Source organism: Sciurus vulgaris, assembly GCF_902686455.1.
Source record: "Sciurus vulgaris genome assembly, contig: HiC_scaffold_167_arrow_ctg1, whole genome shotgun sequence".
Lineage (NCBI taxonomy): Eukaryota > Metazoa > Chordata > Mammalia > Rodentia > Sciuridae > Sciurus > Sciurus vulgaris.
The window spans coordinates 75,244-95,287 of NW_027632886.1; the positions used below are offsets into that span (position 1 = coordinate 75,244).

Below are 20,044 nucleotides of genomic sequence, written 5' to 3' on the forward strand. Positions count from 1 at the left end.
GGAGACCCCCACAACTCCAGCACCTGCCTCCACAGCCACAGAGGCAGAGAAGCCTCAGGCAGGGCAGCTACCTGGTGGGACTGATCTTGCAATGGGACTGATCAAGCAGCAATAAAAAAGGTTAGCTTGGGCTGGGAATGCAGCTCAGTGGTACAGTGCTTGCCCAGCAGGTGCAAAATCCTGAGTTTAACACCCACTGCTGGGGAAAAAAAAATTAGTTTCCCAGTCTCTCCAGGTAGGGGACAAGGAAATGGTGGTTTAGAAACCAAAGGATGGATTTGGCCACAGAGCTTAATTGTACCAGGAGAAAAAAGAAAAAGAGGCAATTCATTGGGCTGGGTTGTGGCTCAGTGGCAGCATGCTCACCTAGCACATGTGAGACCCTGGGTTCGATCCTCAGCACATAAAAAAATTAAATCAAGGTATTATGCCCACCTACAATTAAAAAATCTTTTAAAAAGTAGAAGCAATTAATTGCAAGATTTCAACAAGTCCCTTGCCATGCTGGGTCTCAGGTTCCCCATCTCCAAAACGAGGCAGCTTGGCTTGGTCACTTGCAAGGCCTCATCTGCACAGCTAATTCAGAAACTTGTGGAAGACACCCTCGCCCTGACCCACATTGAAATGATTTTCTTCCTGAGAGGATTATCTTCTCCACCAATGGGCTGGCCCCACACATTTGAACATGATCATTGAACACCTGGCAAGCAGTGCCGCCCCACATGCAGTTTAATAATTCACATTCCGATCCAATTACCGCGCTTCATAAACAAGTGCTTCTTAGAATCATCATTTCCTGAGCAAGTGGGGTTTTTCAAAGGGAAATTACAATGGTCATCTTCCAGATATGGGCATGCTCCTCCTCTCTCCTTGCTTTTAATGCCAGGTTGTATGGAGATGTCTAGCCATGCCTCAGTACAGCTGCCTCACCCCTGCCGGACCTTTCTGTCTCCGTAAGACCTTCCCTGTCTCTTCATCAAAATGCAACCGGTCTTGGTGTTCAGGAAGCTCTGGGATCTGCTGAGTGTCTAACTTATTATGCATTCATCTCTGACTTCTTATTGGAAGGAAATTTGAAGGCATGAAGAACATCAGGCAGACAGTGGACTGTGTGGCTTTGGGGATGTTCATGACCTCTATCCTGGTTTCTAAGTCCTGATCGTTAAACTGGGAGGGTCCCAGTAGACCAAGAATTCTTAATCTGCAGAACATGGGCAGGCTTCAGGGAGTTTAAGAACGAGGCTAACAGTGCAGTGGGGCAGACCATAATCCCAACTACTTGGGAAACTGAAGCAGGAGGATGGTAAATCCGAGGCCACCCTGGACAACTTAGTGAAACCCTGCTTCTAAAGAAAAACCAAAAAGGGCTTGGGAATGTAACTCAGTGACAGAGCTTCCCTGGGTTCAGTCCCCAATACTGGAAAAAAGAAAAATAAGGATAAATTATATGCAGAGAGTTGTGTGTATAGGGATATTTGTGTCTTCAATTTCTATGTGGAGAGTAATGTAGTCCCAGGGACACAAATTTCCTATCAACTTCAAGGCAGAACAAGTGACCTAGCTAAGGTGATTGGCCCTCTCTATTTCCTGGTTAAAGTATTGGTTTGGGGATAAGCATGTGTCTAAACTTTACAATCAGATCAAATATTATGGCATTTGCCAGCAATGTGGAAACAGAGACACTCTTGCTGGATACAAATGTTAAAAATGAAGTGTCAAAATCATCCACTGGTCATCTTGGAGCCCACAGGTGATCCAATCTTGGGATGAAGCTGATGATAGATGAGAGATAGAAGAAATGACAGTGTTGGTGAAATTGTTCAAGTGCTAGATCAAGCTTCACCTGATCTCCCTAAAGTGTTTAGTTGTATGAGTCAATGAATGTTCTCCATTAAGATACTTTGATTAGGGCTTTGTGTAACTTCAAACTACAAGTCACTTAAATGATGATATGTATACATGTTCTGAGAAAAAGTCATAGTTTCTAGAAGATTCTCGAAAAAAATCTGTGACCTTAAAAAAATAACTATTTGAAAATCCTTAAACTAGAAAAATGTCTATGGTTCCTTACAGCATTAAAATTCTGCAATCTCATGAATTCATGGAGTTCTGAATTGTTTGTTTTACTGGTAATATATAACCCTTGCCATTTTAAAAAATAGGTTTTTTAAATAAAGTTTTTTTTTTTCCATTACAAAAAAATACATGCTTATTACAGAAACACTTGAAAGCTATATGGAGGGGAAAACTAACAAGACAACCCCCATGAATATTTTGGAAATTTCCCCCCAAACTTTTACATTTTCTTAGGGAAGTCCTAAAATAGGTGAGCTGACATGATGCGTATGATTTTGTATCGTGTGTTCACTTGACATCATAACACAATGCTCCATAATCCCCACGTGATAACAAACTCTTGGAAAACATCATTTTAAATGGCTTCTCAACATTCCGTGGAGCTGATATTCCATACTTGGCTTTAGGATTTCCGAGGTCGGGTAGGATGAGGTTATTTCCAGGTCTTGTGTGTGTGCTCTTGTTTTTCCTCTGGTAACCAAAACTATTCACTTAAGGAAAGGGAGGAGTTGCCCTCAGTAGAATGTCCACTTCTATGGCAGACCAGGTCGAGACCGAGGTGGCAGGACAATCCTGTGGTCCAGGAAGCCCTTCCCCACCCACAATGCAGACATCCCTTAGGGGCCCAAGCCAGCCAGGGAGAAGAGGCACCCCCCTCCATCTGGAGGCTTTTCTTAGAAGACTGCTTCTTAGAGGCTGTGTTCCTGGCCTCCTCCTGGAGGCGGATGGATGCCCAGGGAGGTTGGCATGGGAATAAGCCCCCTTTCTCTGGGCTAGCTGCTCTGCTCCTTGAGCTATAAAAATGACATTCAGCAGGAGCAGGCGCTGGGCTGGGTAGCTCTGGCTTTCTCTGTCATGGGTGAGAAGTCACATTCTGGGGTTGAACTGTAAGAAATGCTTTTAATCCCCAGCATCAGTTTGATCCCTATGAAGGTGATACATTCGTGACCCTCACTTGGGCTTCAGTCTTATTTTTCAGTTGGTTCAAGATTCTCTTAGCCAGGGTGAAAAAAAAATAATAAAATAAAAATAAAAAGAAACCACTGTGGAGTTTGAGGATTCTGTTTAAAGGGCTGTGCAAAGTCAATTCTAACCACCCTATGAGTTATTTGGCTCAGTTTCTGCCACATATACACACTCTGCATGCATTCAAATCAACTCTTTCTTGTTCATCTGCTGCATAGCAATGTAATTTCCAGGACCTGAACCACAGAACCTAGGGAGAGGACATTTTCCTTCTCCTACAGAACTGTTTCAGGAACCAGCACAGCAGAAATCAATTTCCTTCCTCCCAAGTAAGGAAAACACCTCGAGGAAAGAACCACTACAGTTCACATTAGGCCAAGAGAGGCAGGTCAAGTGTCGCTGATGCTCAGCCCCATCTGACACAGGACACCGAGGCACAGTCCATCGGCAAGGATGAGGGGTGTCCTGAGAGCTGTGTGTGTCTTTTACCATAGCCCAGGTCAGCTCTGACCCCACAGGTAAGAGGTCATGCCCTGGTTGCCAAGCACTGGATGGCCTCGGTCACCCCTGCTCTTCACTCATCCTGCTCACATCCCTCAGTCCCCGAACGATGGAAAAGAGTGCTTCTCTTTCTTCCTCTAAAACCAAAAATTCACTTTGACACCCCTTACGACAAGCTGGAATTCTTGAGGTTTGTTTTCAAGAAAACAAAATCCATGGTCTGGGAGATTCACAATGTTTCTATTAGTGCATTCTACTTATACACAGTAGTGGGGTTCATGCTGACATCATCATGCAGTCATGGAATAGAATGAGCTCCAATTCCCTCCCCTGGGCTTCCTACTTTAGTGGGCTCTCTACTACGTATTTGGTCTTTAATTAGTGCTTTATAGGTATGCATCAAAGGTGGAATTCACTGTCGTATATTCATGTACATAGACAGCACTATTTTGACAATTTCTTTCCACACGGGGGATCCTTTGAGTAGAGGAAAGGAACTGAGGGGGAAGAGGGAGGAAAGATGGATTGCTTTGGGGAGGTTTTATCCCAAGGGAAGAAAACTGAACTGAAGGCTTATGTGTTCAAGTGTGTAAGGAGAGTTCACTGTAGAACAAGGAGACATGTCCCTCCCCAACAGGATCTTAAAGCACCAATCACCATCATGTCCTTGCAAGGACACCAGTTGTGTAACAATGTAACTGGCAGCAGGTATGGACAAATACCTCCCAAGATTCCTCTCCTGCCTTCTCAGACCTTAACTGGCTGTAACTCCATTTAATTAACATCTGCAGAACAAACATTCACTATTAGTGGAACCAGAGCACTAGGTCCAACTTGGTGACAAATGTTACAGCTAAAGAGAAAATGAGTCAGGAATAACTAATTTGAGAAAGACAATACTATGTTGCTCTGCAAAAACACAAATCTTAACATTATGGTATCCCACAAGAAAAAAAAAGGATGATTATATCTGTAAAAGATAACAGGAATTAGGCCTGAGGATGAAGCACCACCCCCTTTTTTTTCCTAATTTTCAGGTGTATCTTTATGTGCCTCAAAGACTGACAGGTGACAAATTGAACTAATTTGGCTTTGCGCATTAATCCAAAAAGTGTCATCAGACTGGTGAAGACTGTGGGTAAGTGGCAGAGTTCAAAATGTTATGAAGAGTCACCCGAGATGGGGATAAAGGTAGAGATCAAAGGGCCTACCTTCACCTTCCCCTTGACAAAGCTGGCCATGTCGTCTTTATTATCAAACACAGACAGAGTATGGAGGAGATTCTGTCCCAGCCAGTTCCAGTGCTGGTTGATTTCCTCTAATGTGGCACCTGGATCAGAATAGAAAGACAGAGAGTGAAAAACAAGAGTCATCGTTTTGCCAACATTAAGTCCCTGTGTTAATGTTCCACAAACGTCCTATGCCAGGTTCTCACAGCCCAAGCCACCATTTGTCACTGAAAACTGGCACTCTCCACTGCTGCCACGGTCTCTCCCACCACTGCACTGGGACTTACAAACTTCAGTCCCATGGCCACTTAGGCAAGCTCACCAAGCAGGAAAGCCTTGGGACTGTCCTGTGACCACCCTGCACACCTTGATCATGTGCAGAGCACCTACCACTCAAGTGTCAGAAGCATTTGCAGTGGTACAGCTGTTCCAGCATGGAACACAGACCAAGTGGCAGATGATTCTCAACAGTCTCACTTGCTGTCTCCCAGCAGAAGTGAGGCCTGTGGAGAAGTACCAAAGTCACGTTCACAGGGGAAGAACCTCCTGGGAAGGTCCTCACAAGGATGTTGTCGCTGCAACAGGCACCAGTCAACCGACAAGCAACAGTCAGGAATTTCACAGGTTTACAAATGGACACTTCATACCATTTACAGCAATATCTCTAAAAACTATAAGATCAGGTACACATTAAAAAGCACAATAGCATAAAGTCAAATACGGTAAGTTAATTTCTTTCAAAGGCAATTAAGAAACTTCACCATATTTTTGGAGCACTGAGCAACACCATTAACCAAAGGCACGATCATTTCAGTCATCTCTTTCTATACAAGGAGGTTTCTAGTCATCACTATTGCATGATGGCTACTCCAGCATAGGAGAGCACGTGCTCAGCTCCCAGTGCAGGGTCCCACACATAGCAGACGCTCAGTGAAGTGCTCAGTAAAGCAAGCACAATCCTGGACAAGAAAAGGCATGTGAGGACCAGGCAGTGTGGCTCAGCTGGATTTCCAAATGGAACATGGGATATATTCTAAACTCAGAGAAGTTAAAGGATACCACAAAATAGTACAGAATAAATGAGCCACTGTAAGGCACAAAGGCCACTAGTGTCATACTAAATGCCACATGTGTGTTTTCAAAACTGAACTTCCTTTCCCACTCTATCCCACCTGCAACCTTCCTCTCCTACGATTCATGTGAATATCGTGTAACACAGGTTGAGCAACCCAATCTGGAAATCCAAATTCTGAAATGTTCCAAAGTCTGCAACTTTGCAGATCCAACATCATGTCGGAGGTGGAAAACCCCATACCTGATTTCTGGTTCAAAGGACACAAACTACTTCATGTACAGGACTGAAAATACTATATAAAAGTACCTTCCAGCTATGGGCACAAGGTGCATATGAAACAAATGAATTTCATGTTTCAGTTGGGCAGCATGATATTATCTACATGCAAATATCCCATCATCCTAGAGAATTCAAAACTCTTCTGGTCCCCAGGATTTTGAATATGGGATATGCAACCTGTACCTCACAGGGAAAGGGCCAGAAAGTTCACTCTGAACTTGCAGATTAAGGTCTGTGAGAAAGAAGAACATCTGTATTAGGACTGCTCTTCTGAGTGGGCAATTGGGATGGAATTAAAAGAAGTACCCAGAAGTACCTCATAAGGAAAGAGAAAAGCTCAAGACAACAGAACTTGGTTCCTTTGTAATCTCCAAACGCTGAGGCACAGGATGGCCTAAGGTAACATCTTTGGGTCATCACCAAAGCCAGTCTGTCAGCACTGGAAGGCTGTCCCTGTCTCTCTCCACCCACGTCTCCATTCCCAGGTAACCAAGAGGACGTGACCAGAGACCTTCTCACCTCCCATCTTGCTCTTTAAGAATCCAGAAGCCTAAGCGGCAACCCATTTGAAACTTAGAAGGAGCTACCACTGGGGTGAGCTACTAGGTAAGCTTTCTTCAAACTATTGTAGGTTGCTCCTCAATATCTGTAAAGGATGGGTTTTTGAACCCTTCAAAGATACCAGAATCCAAGGATGGTCAGGCTCCTAAGATAAAATGGTATGTAGTATTGATGTATAACCTGGGCCCATCCACCCATACACTTCCAGTTATCTCTAGATTACTCATTAACCTTATACAATGTAAATGATAAATAGCTGTTATACTATCTTATGTGGGGAATAATGACAAGAATAAGAAACTACAAGTTGAATACAGAAGCGACTTTTTTCTGAATACTTTTGATACTCAGTTGATTGACTCTGCCGACACTGAACCCCAGATACCCAGGCTGAGGACACATACCACCTCCCACTACGCTGACATGCTCCAGCACACCACGTCACAATCATGTCTCCTCTGCTTCAAAATCCTGCACACCAGCCCACGAACTCCAGCTCCTGACCCTCCCACAACAATAGAGCTCCTTCCTTTTTCCCCCTTTTCCTGTTTCTCTCATTTGCCTCCAGTCCATGCCACAGATCCTGCTAGCAATGGGAAAACCCTGCACTTAGGCTGCTACAAGCAACTCCAAAACTACTTTGAAGATCAGAAATCCAAACTCAGGTCTGTAAAGGCATGAGTGTTATTATCTCTACAAAAGGTCTGGCGAGTTTCTCAGAGCCTTTCAACCTTCAGCCATGTTCCATGGAGGACTCCTCTCCTGGCTGTGCCTCTAAGTCCTCTTTTGGGAATCAGAAAAGATAGTCCACTTAAGCCTTCAATATACAGCAACAGGAATCAAATGACTACATAAGCAAATCCACTCTTGGAATGATTCTAAGCAGATAACTCAAACTCCTGCAGTTCCTGCCAATGTTATTTCTGCTTCCTGGAAAGCAGGCAGTCAACAAGGTGTTTAGTGCTCCGGGTCATGCTGAAGAATACAGTGAGTGTTTCAACAACACAGCAATCTCACTGAGAACCAGTCTCACGTGGGAAATCATAAGTCCTGCCATGGCCTGGACTTCTCAAAAGCAGAACAGGACCACGACTAACCAAGACCACCAGGCACACAGAACCAGGAGCAAAGCCTCCTTGTCCTCCCAGGGCCCCCAGAGAATTTGTCACGGCTTAGGGTCAATTCAGCATGGTTCGGGTCCTTTCATCACGCCTGCTCCTCTCCACCTTCTTCCCCCGGCCCCAAACTGAGTGGGGATTACCTCCCGGTATTTGGTCCTCCTGCTTCCATGTACAGTGTCCTTAACTCTACTCACGGGACAACCATCATATATGATTCTAACACGCAGGCAGACGTACAATGGAGTCTCATCCAGTCTTAAGAAGGAAGGAAATTCTGACATATACAGCAACATGGATGAAACTTGAAGACTGTGCCAAGTGAACCGAGCCAGTCACAGGATAAGGCAGTATGAGTCCTCCATATGAGGTTTCTCGCCAAATGCACAGGCAGGAAGTGAAATGGCAGCTGCCAGAGGGAGAGGGTAGCAGAGACTTTAACGGGTGCAGAGATTTATTTTGAGAACTTGAGGAGTGTTCTGGAGATGGATGGTGGTGATGCCCATATCACTGTGAAAGTACTTTATGCAACTAACTAAACATAATTAGGATAGTAAATTTTGTATTGTACCATTGAGAAGAAAAATTTGTGTTGAAAGCAAAAACCACAACCTCTATCTTGAAGTTGTCTGACTGCTCAATGTTCATGAGCAGGCCTGTGCCCTGCCTTTTCACAAAGGACCCAAGAAATCTTGATTGTGACTACACATGCTCCTCAACTGACAACCGGGTTGCATCCTAATAAACTCATCATGAGATTGAGATTGCTATCAAAAAAACCTGTATTTAATACCTAATCCACCAAGTATCACAGCTTAGCCTAAGCTCCTGTCAACATGTTCAGAACACACCCATTATCCTGCAGTTGGGCAAAACCATCCAATACAAAGCCTATGTATTATAAAGTGTTGAAGAGCTCACGTAATTTATTGCATACTATGCCAAAGTGAAAAGTCCAAGGTTTCTATGGCTATGCTTCCACATGACCTAGAAGTCCAAAAATCGTGACGTCTGACCACACAAAGTCAGGGGGCCATCTGGATACGTCACTTTCCTTTGCCTTACAAAACTTCAACAAGGGGCCTTGGTCACCTTCTTTGCATGCTTCTCCACTATCTACCCAACCATGCTTTACTGGGTACTGACTATATGCCTAATGCTGTCCTGGGCACAGAAGGGATAGCAGCCAGAGAGACACTGGAACTTTTATTTCCATGGAGGGAGGCAGGAAAAAAGAAGTGACCTGAGTGTCAGCAGGGAGTCAGCACAACGGATGTCTGAGCTCTAGCCAGAAGTACTGGACATGTTCTTCTGTCTACAACCCCAAGCCACTCAGTCAAGGCTCACAACTTATCTCTCTGCCTAAAGTGAGGCATCTTTAGGAAGCCTGGAGAGACTTTGGTCCATGTGAAATTAAAACAGGAATAACGACTTGTCTCCCTTCCTACCTGTTATCCACAGATCTTTTGCCAAATAACACAGTTCACCCATGAAATAGTTTAACTCTCTCTTCCACCTAGTTTAAAAGAAAAAAAGTACTCTTAAAGGCCCCCCTCTACTTCCCTGTTCTGTCACACCAGAGCCTGGAAAAGACGGGGATCATCCTCACAGGCCGCTCATCCCTTTCCTACTCTTAAGCTGGTTCCACCCAGGGCCTTTCCTACCCTTTTTGTTTGTAATTTATTGGACACCCACATTCCTGGGCAGGGATCCTTTGTCAATGCTCAGCACTATGAAGAATGAGGGCGAGTCAATGACATGGAAGTTGCTCAAGTAATGCCTGCACAAGTACAAGTATCTCAGTCAACAGCACAATCCCCACACCAGAACATACCCATGCCTCCCATCCTCACTCCCCACAAGAGAACCCTAAAAAGAACAATTCACTACTAAGGACCTTCTGAGGGCAGGACAATGGTAGAAAACAAGCAAACCTAACCTGTGCCGGCCCAAGGAAAACTTCCTTAGCACCCGGAAGCCCAGTGATGCAGTCTCTTGGCACAGACATGTAACATGGGGTGGAGACTGCCCAAGTTGGACACAGCCCTTGCACTTTGCCCACGGCTATTACCACACATGCACACACCTGGGAAAACCCTATTGTCAGACACCAAGACCGTAAAGGAAACGGCCACTTCATACCCAGCAACACCTGAGTGCCCTGAAACACACCCCTCAGAAGCCTGGCTCACTCACGCTCACAGTTCAGTGTGCTTCCGATCACTAACAAAGAGACAGACGTGTGGAGGAGAGCCAGAGCTTCTGAAAGCAGGGGAGGCTCCCAGGGCATTACCTGCAGGCTCACCAAAAGACAGATGCTCCGCATGCTCAGAACTCAGGATCTGAAAATTTCCAATGGGAACAAGACTCACCAGTGGCTTCAGCCCAGTGAACGTCACATCCATCCAGGAACTCTGAACGTGCTATGGGTGAGTACACCTGTGAGCCGGGAACTTGAAGCAGAACTCGAAATGGAGCGACCCCAGTGTTGGAATCCAGCACTGCCTCCAGAGCACCGACCAGGCCACCTACAAGGCAAAAGAGAAGCACACACACCTGTGAGCTCAGGGACATGCAGACCCACAACCAGTGTGCAGCTGCCACTCCCACATGCAGAGGCAGCATGGTCACTGGTGAGAGTCCAGGCACAGCTCCGACACCCCGCAGAGTCAGAGCTCCATGGGGCCCAGAGCTCTAGCTTCCTCACACCCATTTCCCCAGCATCTGCTGTTGGAGTCAGACTGCCCGATGGGAACCCCAGCTCTACCACTTTCAAGCTGTGTGGCATTAGGAAAGTTACCTGATTTCTCTGTGCCCAGGTCTCTTTGGAAGATAAAGCAACCATGATATGCCTCCAAGGGTAATTATGGAAATTAAGTCATCATTCAAAGTACCTAGACTATTGCCAGGCCCTTCAAGCACCAGGTAAGTGTTGCCCGTTAGGATCCTCATTGTACCCACATCTCACGTGGAAGAATAATCCCTTTCTACTCCAGAAAGGTACCCTGAGAAATATGACAACACATCCAAGACCCCGCAGGACAGAAGGCACAGGTAGCAGGTGAAGGACTGACATTCTGCTGTGATGAATGGCATCCTGAATCACTGGCAGGTGAACAAACCCACTCCCTCCTCCCTGGAGGAGCTGAAGCCCTACACCTTCCTTTGCCCATGCTCCTTCACTACTAGGCCCCGAGAGGGCCCTGAGTGGCCTGAGGAGTTTATTTTGGTTTAAGACCCCAATGTTAAAGGAAGTTGAATCATTAAGTATGTCACCGACTTGCCACCCCATCACCCCAGAGTGTGCAGCATGTTTCACACCAGCAGTGATGTGTGCCAACACAACAGTACAACCCACAATTCAGAAAGTTAACGCTGGGACATTCCTACCCTCTGCTCCTCAGATCCCGCCAGTTTCCAAGCGTCTCACAAACTGTCCTAAGGGGAACAAACACACTGCGACTCGGAAATGCATGGGATGTATCCACTTGTTCCTCCCGCCTTGGCAGCGGGCACTCTGTCACTGGATGGCCCTCATGATAGCAGGCTGGCTGGGGCCTGCCCCACATCAGAGAGGACTAGGGCACATCCCCAGGAAAAGATCCAAATTCAAAACTACATATATGGGGCCTCGGGCTGGGGATCAGTGGCACAGAACCTGTCTAGCATGGGGGAGGCACTGGGTTCCACCCTCAACACCCTATGAAAGTGAACAAATAAAATAAAAGTCTATTAACATCCAAAAAATTATTTTAAAAAAATGCTTATATGGTTTCTACTGAACACAGGTTGCTTTTGCACCACTGTAGAAACAAAGGCACTAATCCAGTCCACAGGAGTTGAGAACTGCTTGTCTTGTGACTCTTCCACATTGCACCTGTTCAGAATCACCCACTGCCTTGAACTGTTACTTCTCAACACACCTTTGACTTCCTTGAGCTTGATGGTTTCAAAGATTAGTGGCCAGTTCTTCAGCAGCAAATCCTAGTTTTTGGCTTGCCTGATGCTGATTAGATTCAGGTTAAAGTCTCTGGCCAGCCTCCCAGCAGGAATGCTATGCATCACATCCTCTCAGGTGGACACAATTTCAACTTGTTCCACTCCTGGTGATGTTCACTTGGTCTCTTAAGTTAGTGGCTGCTTGGGCTCTGCACCATGAACTTATTCCTTTTTCCCTTGTAACTCACAAGCCTCCTACAGACAAATAATGTAGTTATGTAAATTTCCCATTCCTCAAACTGTGAATTTATTCACTTTTATTGGTATGGTCTCATCTTTCCTGCTTTTCTTCAGAGAGTAAGAACTCATTACTATTATTTACTCGGATGATTTAATTGTTCCAGGTTTGCAGGTAGGAATCCCTTTAAGCTGGGTTCTGTGTCCTTTGGACATGAACTCATGATTTTTCATAGTCTCTGCCACAAAAAAAATATTCCAACATTGTCTCATACTTTCCCTGCACCAGCCCTGAAATGGGACATTTTTCTCAGAAATTCTATTTCTTTTCAAGAGGATTGCTACACAAAAGCCACCTGGCATTCCAGTGGCTTGGGAGGCTGAGGCAGGAGGATTGTGAGTTCAATGACTGCCTCAGCAACTTAGCGAGGCGCTCTGCAACTTAGCACAACAGTGGCTCAAAATAAAAAAATAAAAAGGGCTGGGGATGTGGATCAGTGGGTATGTGGCCCTAGGTTCCATCGCTGCTATAAAATAAAAATAAAAACCTGGTATCTGGAAGCTCATTGGTAATGGGGTCTGTGTGTATTCATATGACTCATGTATTTGCACACAGGCATACACATCTCTAATGCAATGTGTGTATGTGTACATAATCTACATACAGAAAAACTGAGTTCACAGCGATGCCTCCTGCGACCCAATCCCCGTATTCATTCTTACTTCTTTCCTTGTTCACAGCTCTCTTCTGCAACAGAGAAGCCCAGCCTCCACCACCCTTGATATATTTACTTGCACATCAACCCTCTCTTGCTGCCAACCTCCATACCCAAGAGACACCTTGCTCACCCTGTGCAACCTCTTCCTAGATGACCAGCACCTACACGACCCTCACCTGCCCTACGGGATGACTTTCCCCAGCAGAAGGAAGGACGTGTGTTTTTACAGCAATTATTCTTTGGCTAGTCCCCTGACCCTTTAAGGGTTTGTTATTTGGTGTCAGACGACGGAGCGCGGACAGGAAGTCTGTCCTGTATGCTGGATGGAGAGCTAACCCTTAATAAATAACCCACAGGCAGCTTAGCAGAGCTCAGTGGAAGATAACAGCAGGCTGGGGTAAGGGCACTTAAGGCTGTGTTTTCAAAAGACCGGTGAAACGCCATGTTTGCCTAGCAAAGATAAAAAATCCTGGTGGTGACACCGAGGAAGACTATAAAGGAGCCCATCCCAGGAGGCGCTTCTCAGACATCTGTGACAGAACCCATGCAGACTTTGTAACAACAGCCTGGGGGACTCTAGGTGACATGGAGAGAGAACAGGGAGGGTGTGCAGCACCTGGACAGCCACAGAGGGGTGCCGAGTTTTGAGGCAGTGTGGGGATTTCTCGCACATGCTTCTGGAAAGGTCTGGAGGTCTGTGTCAACCCGGACACTTCAACTGGTGGGCAGGTGGTCAGGGCAGCAATCAAAAAGCCACAAGGGGACTTCCAGATTCAGTTCCAGCATGCAAAGACCTTGGGAAGCACCCCTCCCATAAATACAAGCAGAGGCCAAGCAGACTGCAAATCACAGGCTTTTCTTGGACTCATCGGAGAACTGAGGTCACAGGTCAAAACATAACCCCCAAAGCTAAAGCAGCACAGGTAATCCCAGGGACACAGCTGGGACCTGCTCCCCCAGTGCTGAGGTCATGAACTGCAGGACACTTGAGTCCTGAGTCTGACTGTGCAGGGGCCTGACTGAAAGAAAGTAAGAAAGCCCTGGTGCTGTAATCTTAAAGAACCCCAAGGCAGCACAGGTGTTCTCACCAGAACCCCACCAGTTCCCACTGAAAGACCCCAGGGACACCTGCCCAGCTCTGTGGACAAGGGAAGAATAAGGCCATGCAGCATCCTCAGGGCCTCACCCCAGCTGGGGAAAGGCCTTCTCTGGCTCCTGTGTCTCCTCTGGCTTTCCTGTCCCCACAGGGGTAGTAGGAAGTGGCTAGAAAACACTTGGGAAGGTCACAGGCCAGGGTCACACATCCACTGATGACTGAGATTGATTGATGATTCTAGGACCCACCCCCTTGCCAACAGCAAAAGCTCCAGGATAAATGAGAGCACATGATAGCTCAAAGAGCAGGGAGGCTGGGAAGTTCTGAACCCAGGGACAGAGAAGAGACACAACCAGGGTCATGGAGGAATGTGAGGCCTCTTGTACCTTCAGCTACAGGAAACTGCAAAGAGCCAAATCCAAGCAGAGTAGCAAAACACACATGGAAAAAGATTTCCTCACTTGTTATTATTTATATATATGTATAAATAATAAATTGTTCATATACTATAATAAGTTTTCTCTATATGTATACAGAAAAACATACCAGTAGGCAAGAAAATACACATGATTAAAAGATAGGGCTGGGGAGATAGCTCAGTCGGTAGAGTGCTTGCCTTATAAGCACAAGGCTGTGGGTTTGATCCCCAGAACCCCCCCTCCAAAAAAAAAAAGAGAAAAGATAAAGCATGCATCAAAATGACACACAGATATGACAGATCTTGGTACTTTGAGAGAACTTTTAAAATAAGTGTGATTTATAGGTGAAGGGCTCTAAAGAAAAAGGTATAGAGTATGGAAGACTAGGTCATGAAAGCAGACACATGGAAACTCTAAGAAATGAAAAACAAAATAAATAGAAATAAACAAAAATGAAGATTGCCCTTCATGGCTCATCAGTAGATGGGACAGTCAAGAAAACAATCAGTGAACTTGAAGACAGATCAACAGAAACCCCCAAACCCACTGAAAAGCCAAGAGTGAGACAGAGACATAGGAAGTACACAATATCTGACTGCTGAGGATAATTCCCAAAGATAGATGGAACCCAAACTGGAAAAACAGGAGTAGAGGAAAGCAATCATGTGAAGCAATAATGACCAAGAATTTTCCAAAATTAATGACACACCCCAGATCATAGCTCCAAGAAGTACAGAGAACACCACGCAGAAAATTATAAAAAAATGGAAAAATATTTACAAATCTACACCGAGGTATATCATATTCAAATTGCAGAAACAAAAAGAAAATCTTTAAAGAAGAGGGGGTGTGAAGCAGACAGCCTAGCAAGAGCACGGTAATTATAGCAGACTTCTCCAAGCATGCGATCAAGGGAGTTGAAATAAGGTGCTGAAAGAAATGAATCACAAACCAATAAATCTAAATGAACTGAGGATTTTTTTTGAGGGGGGGATACTTGGTATTGAATCTAGGGGTGCTCTACCACTGAACCACATCCCCAGTTGTTTTATTGTTTGTTTAGAGAGAGGGATTCAACACATTGCTGAGGCTGACCTCAAAGATGTGATCCTACTGCCTCCTTCTACCAAATTGTAAGGATTACCAGCAAGGACCACCATACCAGGCTGAGTCCAGTGAAATTAACCTTCAAAATTGAAAAAGAAAGACTGTCTTAAAAAAGAACAGGAAATCCATTTCCAGCAGACCTAACCATCAAATTCGTCAGAGAGAAAGAAAACACATAGGTCAGTAGCTCTGAGCTACGTAAAGAGAAGAAGTGTGTCTCAGGAAATGAATGAGGGTAGATTAAAATTTCTTATTTTTCCTATCCCTAAGTAATCTAAGAGAAATGTTTGAAGAGTTAACAAAAAATTTATTGAGTGATTACAATATGTAAATAAGTGAAATGGATGACAATGTCAGAAAAGATGAGACAGGATCTGGGAATACTAGTATATCTGCATTTCGACCAAGCATGGTGGTGTACACCTATAATCCCAGTGGCTCAGGAGGCTGAGGCAGGAGGATCATAAGTTTAAGGCCAGCCTCAGCAACTCTGAGACCTTGTCTCAAAATAGAGCTACAGATGGACTGGGGATATGGCACAGTGCTTAAGCGTCCCTGGGTTCAATCCCCAGCACACGGAAAAAAAAATTTAAAAGTCTACATTTCATGTGAAACAGCAATATATTTGAAGGTAGACACAGACTAATCTGGAAATTATGTTCCAAACCAGAAATATATACTACAAATTCTTTTCAACCTATTGTTGGCAAGCTAAATGGCATCACCAAGCATTCAACTGCTAAAGAAGTCAGGAAAAGAGGTTCAAAAGAAAAAGAACAGAGCAAGGAATAGAAAATAGTTACCAACCTGGTAGAGATTCATCTAACAAAGCCAACAATCACTTTACATGTGAATGGCCTAAATACACCAACCAAAAACACCCAGGGATTTTCAGAATGGATTTAAGAAAAAAAAAAAGAAGGAAGAAAAGAAAACCAAGGCCCACGAGGAACCCATGTCACAGTCACACAAAGGAAAAGGAAAGGGGTGGGGCTAGGGATGTAGCTCAGTGGCAGAGTGCTTGCCTAGTATGCCCAACTCCCTGACTTCAATTGTTCACACCACAAAAATTCCACCAGCAAACAGGATCCACCAACATATAAAAGAATTTATACCTCGGGACCAAGTGGGACTTGCTCCAAGTATGCAACAATGGTCCAGCATTCGAAAATTCATCAATATAGAAGTAGGGGGGGATCACAAACTTATTCCAATTGATACACAAAGCATTTGACAAAAATGGAACACCCACCCATTCATGATTAAAGGAAAAAAAAAAAACATAGCAAACGAGGAATCAAGAACTTGTCTAACTTGATAATATCATTTACCTTCTTGCCCCCAAAACCTACAATTAACATCATACTTATAGAGAAACACAACACTTTCCTGATAACCAGGAACAAGGTAAAGACAACTTCTCCTATCACTCCTATTCAACATCACACTGAAAGATCCAGCTAATATGCTAAGACAAAAAGAGGAAACAGAAGGTATACAGAGAGAGAAGGAAATAAAACTCTGTTCAAAGATGACATGCTTTTCATTAAAAAATAAAGGAAAGAATCAAGAAAAACTTCAGGAACTAAGAAGCATAGCAGAGCTGCAGGGCTGAATGCTCTGACATGACGACTGCTTTCCAACACTCCAGCAAAGGCCGGCTGTAACATGGGCCGGGTGGGGGGAGGGCGCGGAGTAGACACCATGGACAAGGCAGAGAAATGCAGAAGAAAGGAAAACAAACCGGAGGCAGGGCCATCCTGACCCCGCGTCTCCCACGAAATCCCCACCTGCGACTCAGCCCCGGGCTGGGAGCTGAGGCCGGCCACCCCCCGCGAACTCCTTACCGCTGAGGCCGCCGCCCCCCTCGCCGTGCCCGCCACGCCGCCCTAGGATGAAGGAGCCGCTGCTCCTCTTGGTCACCCAGAGCTTCAGGGCGTCCTTCAGCAGCACCTCGTCGGGCTTGTTTCCCTTTCTTCTGGGGCCCCGCTTCACGTAGACGGGGCCAAGGCCGCACGTGGCCCAGCTCGCTCTGGAGGAGGCGGAGGCAGCGGCTGCGCGGGAAACGCAGACCCGCGGTGCCCAGCGCTCGCACTTCCGCAAGCGCAGCGGGAGGAGCGCTCCCCGCGAACCCGGCGCAGCCGCGCACCGGCCGCCCCGCGCACCCCGCGCACCCCGCCCGGCCGCCCAGGCAGCGTCCGCAGCACCCCTAGCCCCTCTCAGCCCCGCCGACTGCAGAGGCGCCTCCCGGGCTTCCGGGTCCCAACCCCGGCCTGGGAGCGACGGGAAGTGAGACCCCAGGCGCGGCCCACCCCCGCCACCCCCTTACCGGTGAGGTGACCGATCCCCTCGCCATGCCCACGGCGCCGCTGTGGCAAGAAGTAGCCGCTGCTCCTCTGGGCCACCCAGAGCTTCAGGGTTCTTCACCAGCACCTCCTCGGGCTTGAGCCACATCCCGGGCGATCCGGCTATACTGTGGGGAGCCGCTTCATATCGCCTGGCCACCAGCAGCACCGGGCCCAGCAGGAGGCGGCGGCAGCGGTAGCGCGGAACCGCACATTCGCAGGTGCCCAGCGCTCGGAGTTCTGGGAGCCGCGTGCGGCCCAGCCCCCGTCCCGCCCAGCCTCGCGGCGGCCCCGCCCCAGTCCATCCCCAGGGAAAGAGCTCAGGATGGCGGGAGCCGCCCCATATGCCTCATTCCAAGAGGTGGAGGAAGGACCTGGGGAAGAGACATCTTGCTCTCCAAGCTGCGGGTTGACCAGCCCAGAGCCCGCTTCTAGCATGGCCACATCCAAGTGGCTCAAAAGAGGCCACCAGGGATCTGTCTCTTGGCACCTCTTGGCTCCTGTTTTACCTGTACTGGCTTCATTCCCAAGCAGGGTGACTTCACATAGTGTTGCCATATTTAACAAATAGAAATATATGATGCCCAGATAGTTTTGAATTTCAGTTAAACAATGATCTTCAAAGTGTCAAGTATATCCCGTGCAATATTGGGGCACACTTACAGTAGACAACTATTCATTGTTCATTGTTTACTTTAAACTCATTTTAGTGAGACAGTCTCTATTTTATCTGGTAACCAAATTCACAAGAGGTGACAGAGATGGCACCATACTTCTAGACCTCAGCTAATATAGACCTCCGTGAAAGGGCGCCTACTTTCTAAAATTCTATCATATAGAAGAACCTGAACTTGTTCACCACTCTCCTGACTCTTCACTGTCCAGGATGCCTTCCATGCACCCACAGGACCATTGTCATTCCCATATCTGCTGGATAAATCAATTGGCACTAGGAGGACTCCCCCTCTCTCTTCTCTGTATACAAAATTAACAGGTAAAAGGGAAGTGCTTGTCAAAACAAATCTCTATTTAGTTTACTCCATCTGTGGGACAACTTCTGTAATGTGTCAATCTTTTTGTTGCAAAATAGCCCCTCCAATACACAATCCACATTTTCCAATGACACCTGCCTGTCAGTCACTCACTAAGTCAAATCCAAATTTCATGCCAAGCAAAGATCTGTTTGTCAATCATTTTGCCTGCCATGCTTCTGCCAGATCAGCTGAGAGCTACAACTTTCCACTTTCACAGAATGTGTCTAGTTAAGCTTATTTGTCTCCCCTAATTGAGTTCTTTGAAGGACTGGTAGATTAGCAACTAATAAGTTATTTTCCATGACAACTGGCCTAAATTCCATAGCTTTCTTGACCCTTGCCACTTACTACAAAACTGTTTCCCCTCAAGTGGTTAAACAGCAGATGTAAGATTTATTTAATACTGAATTGTTCTATTATTTTTATTTATAAGCACTCTCCCACTGTTTAAAAGTAAACACCATATATGCTGTCAAATAGATACCATTTTAAATAATTATAAAATGTCTTGGAATTTGTTCTGGAGTCTGACATTCTCCATAACTTAAAGTAATGGAAAAGAAGTCAACTAGATAAATACCTGGCATTTATCAGTTTTAAATGATTTCACATGTGCCTGGGTAAGTGAGTCAGTATAAGGTCATGTACAGACTATAACACCTATTCTTGTCCTGAAGGAAATTGAGGAGTGAGTTGGCCGCAAAGTCTAAAGTCATTTAGAGAATAAATGGTGAAAAGGGGAGAGATAAATAAAGGCAATAAATAAAGCTATCACAACACCACCATTCTTGGTATGAGGGACTGGGATGGCTGATTTCATGTGCCCACTTGACTGGACTAAGGGTTGCTCAGGCAGCTGGTAAAACATTGTTTCTAGGTGAGTCTGTGAGGGTACTTCTGGAATTGTTTCACATTGGAATTGTCAGCCTGAGGAAAGAAGTTGCATGTGGAATCATTCAGTGCCCAGGGCGAGAATAGAACACACAGATGGAAGAAGCCTGAGTTTACCCTCTCTGCCTGAGCTGGGGCAGCCATCTTTTTCCTTTGGACATTGGTGTTCCTGATCCTTAGGCCTTTGAACTGGTACTTATACTATTGACTTTTCTGGTTTGCAGGCTGGACTAGGACTAAAGCACTAGATTTTCTGGACTTGTAACTTGCCTACAGCAGATCATGTGATCACTCTGCTTCCATTATCACATGAGCCAATCCTTCATGTTAAACCCCACCACCCATCTGTCCATCTATTGGTTCTGTTTCATTGGAGACTCCTTAAGGGACCAAGTTATTTCTTCAGTTGTCTGACTCCTCATTTCTCTTCTAGAAAAATCCTCCCTTATGTG

At 45.8% G+C, this 20,044-nt stretch overlaps 1 protein-coding gene across 1 annotated transcript; it reads right to left on the reverse strand.

Moving 5' to 3' along the window:
- Positions 1-4,071: 4,071 nt before the first annotated feature.
- Positions 4,072-17,865, reverse strand: LOC306652268 (uncharacterized protein). The gene is made up of 4 exons (XM_079125263.1): positions 17,652-17,865; positions 17,170-17,376; positions 10,245-10,333; positions 4,072-4,873 (listed from the first exon to the last, which is right to left on the reverse strand). Exons 1-4 carry the CDS (start codon positions 17,774-17,776, stop codon positions 4,704-4,706), a joined length of 591 nt encoding a protein of 196 aa, XP_078981389.1. The 5' UTR covers positions 17,777-17,865; the 3' UTR covers positions 4,072-4,703.
- Positions 17,866-20,044: the final 2,179 nt, after the last annotated feature.

Excerpts from the sequence above, each read along its gene's own strand:
- LOC306652268 (XM_079125263.1), bottom strand. The coding sequence starts at position 17,776 with ATGTGGCTCAAGCCCGAGGAGGTGCTGGTGAAGAACCCTGAAGCTCTG. Across the intron at positions 17,377-17,651 it reads GGGGATCGGTCACCTCACCG|CCGCTGCCTCCGCCTCCTCC; the intron begins GTAAGGGGGTGG and ends TTTCCCGCGCAG. Across the intron at positions 4,874-10,244 it reads TTCAAGTTCCCGGCTCACAG|GTGCCACATTAGAGGAAATC; the intron begins GTGTACTCACCC and ends ATTCTGATCCAG.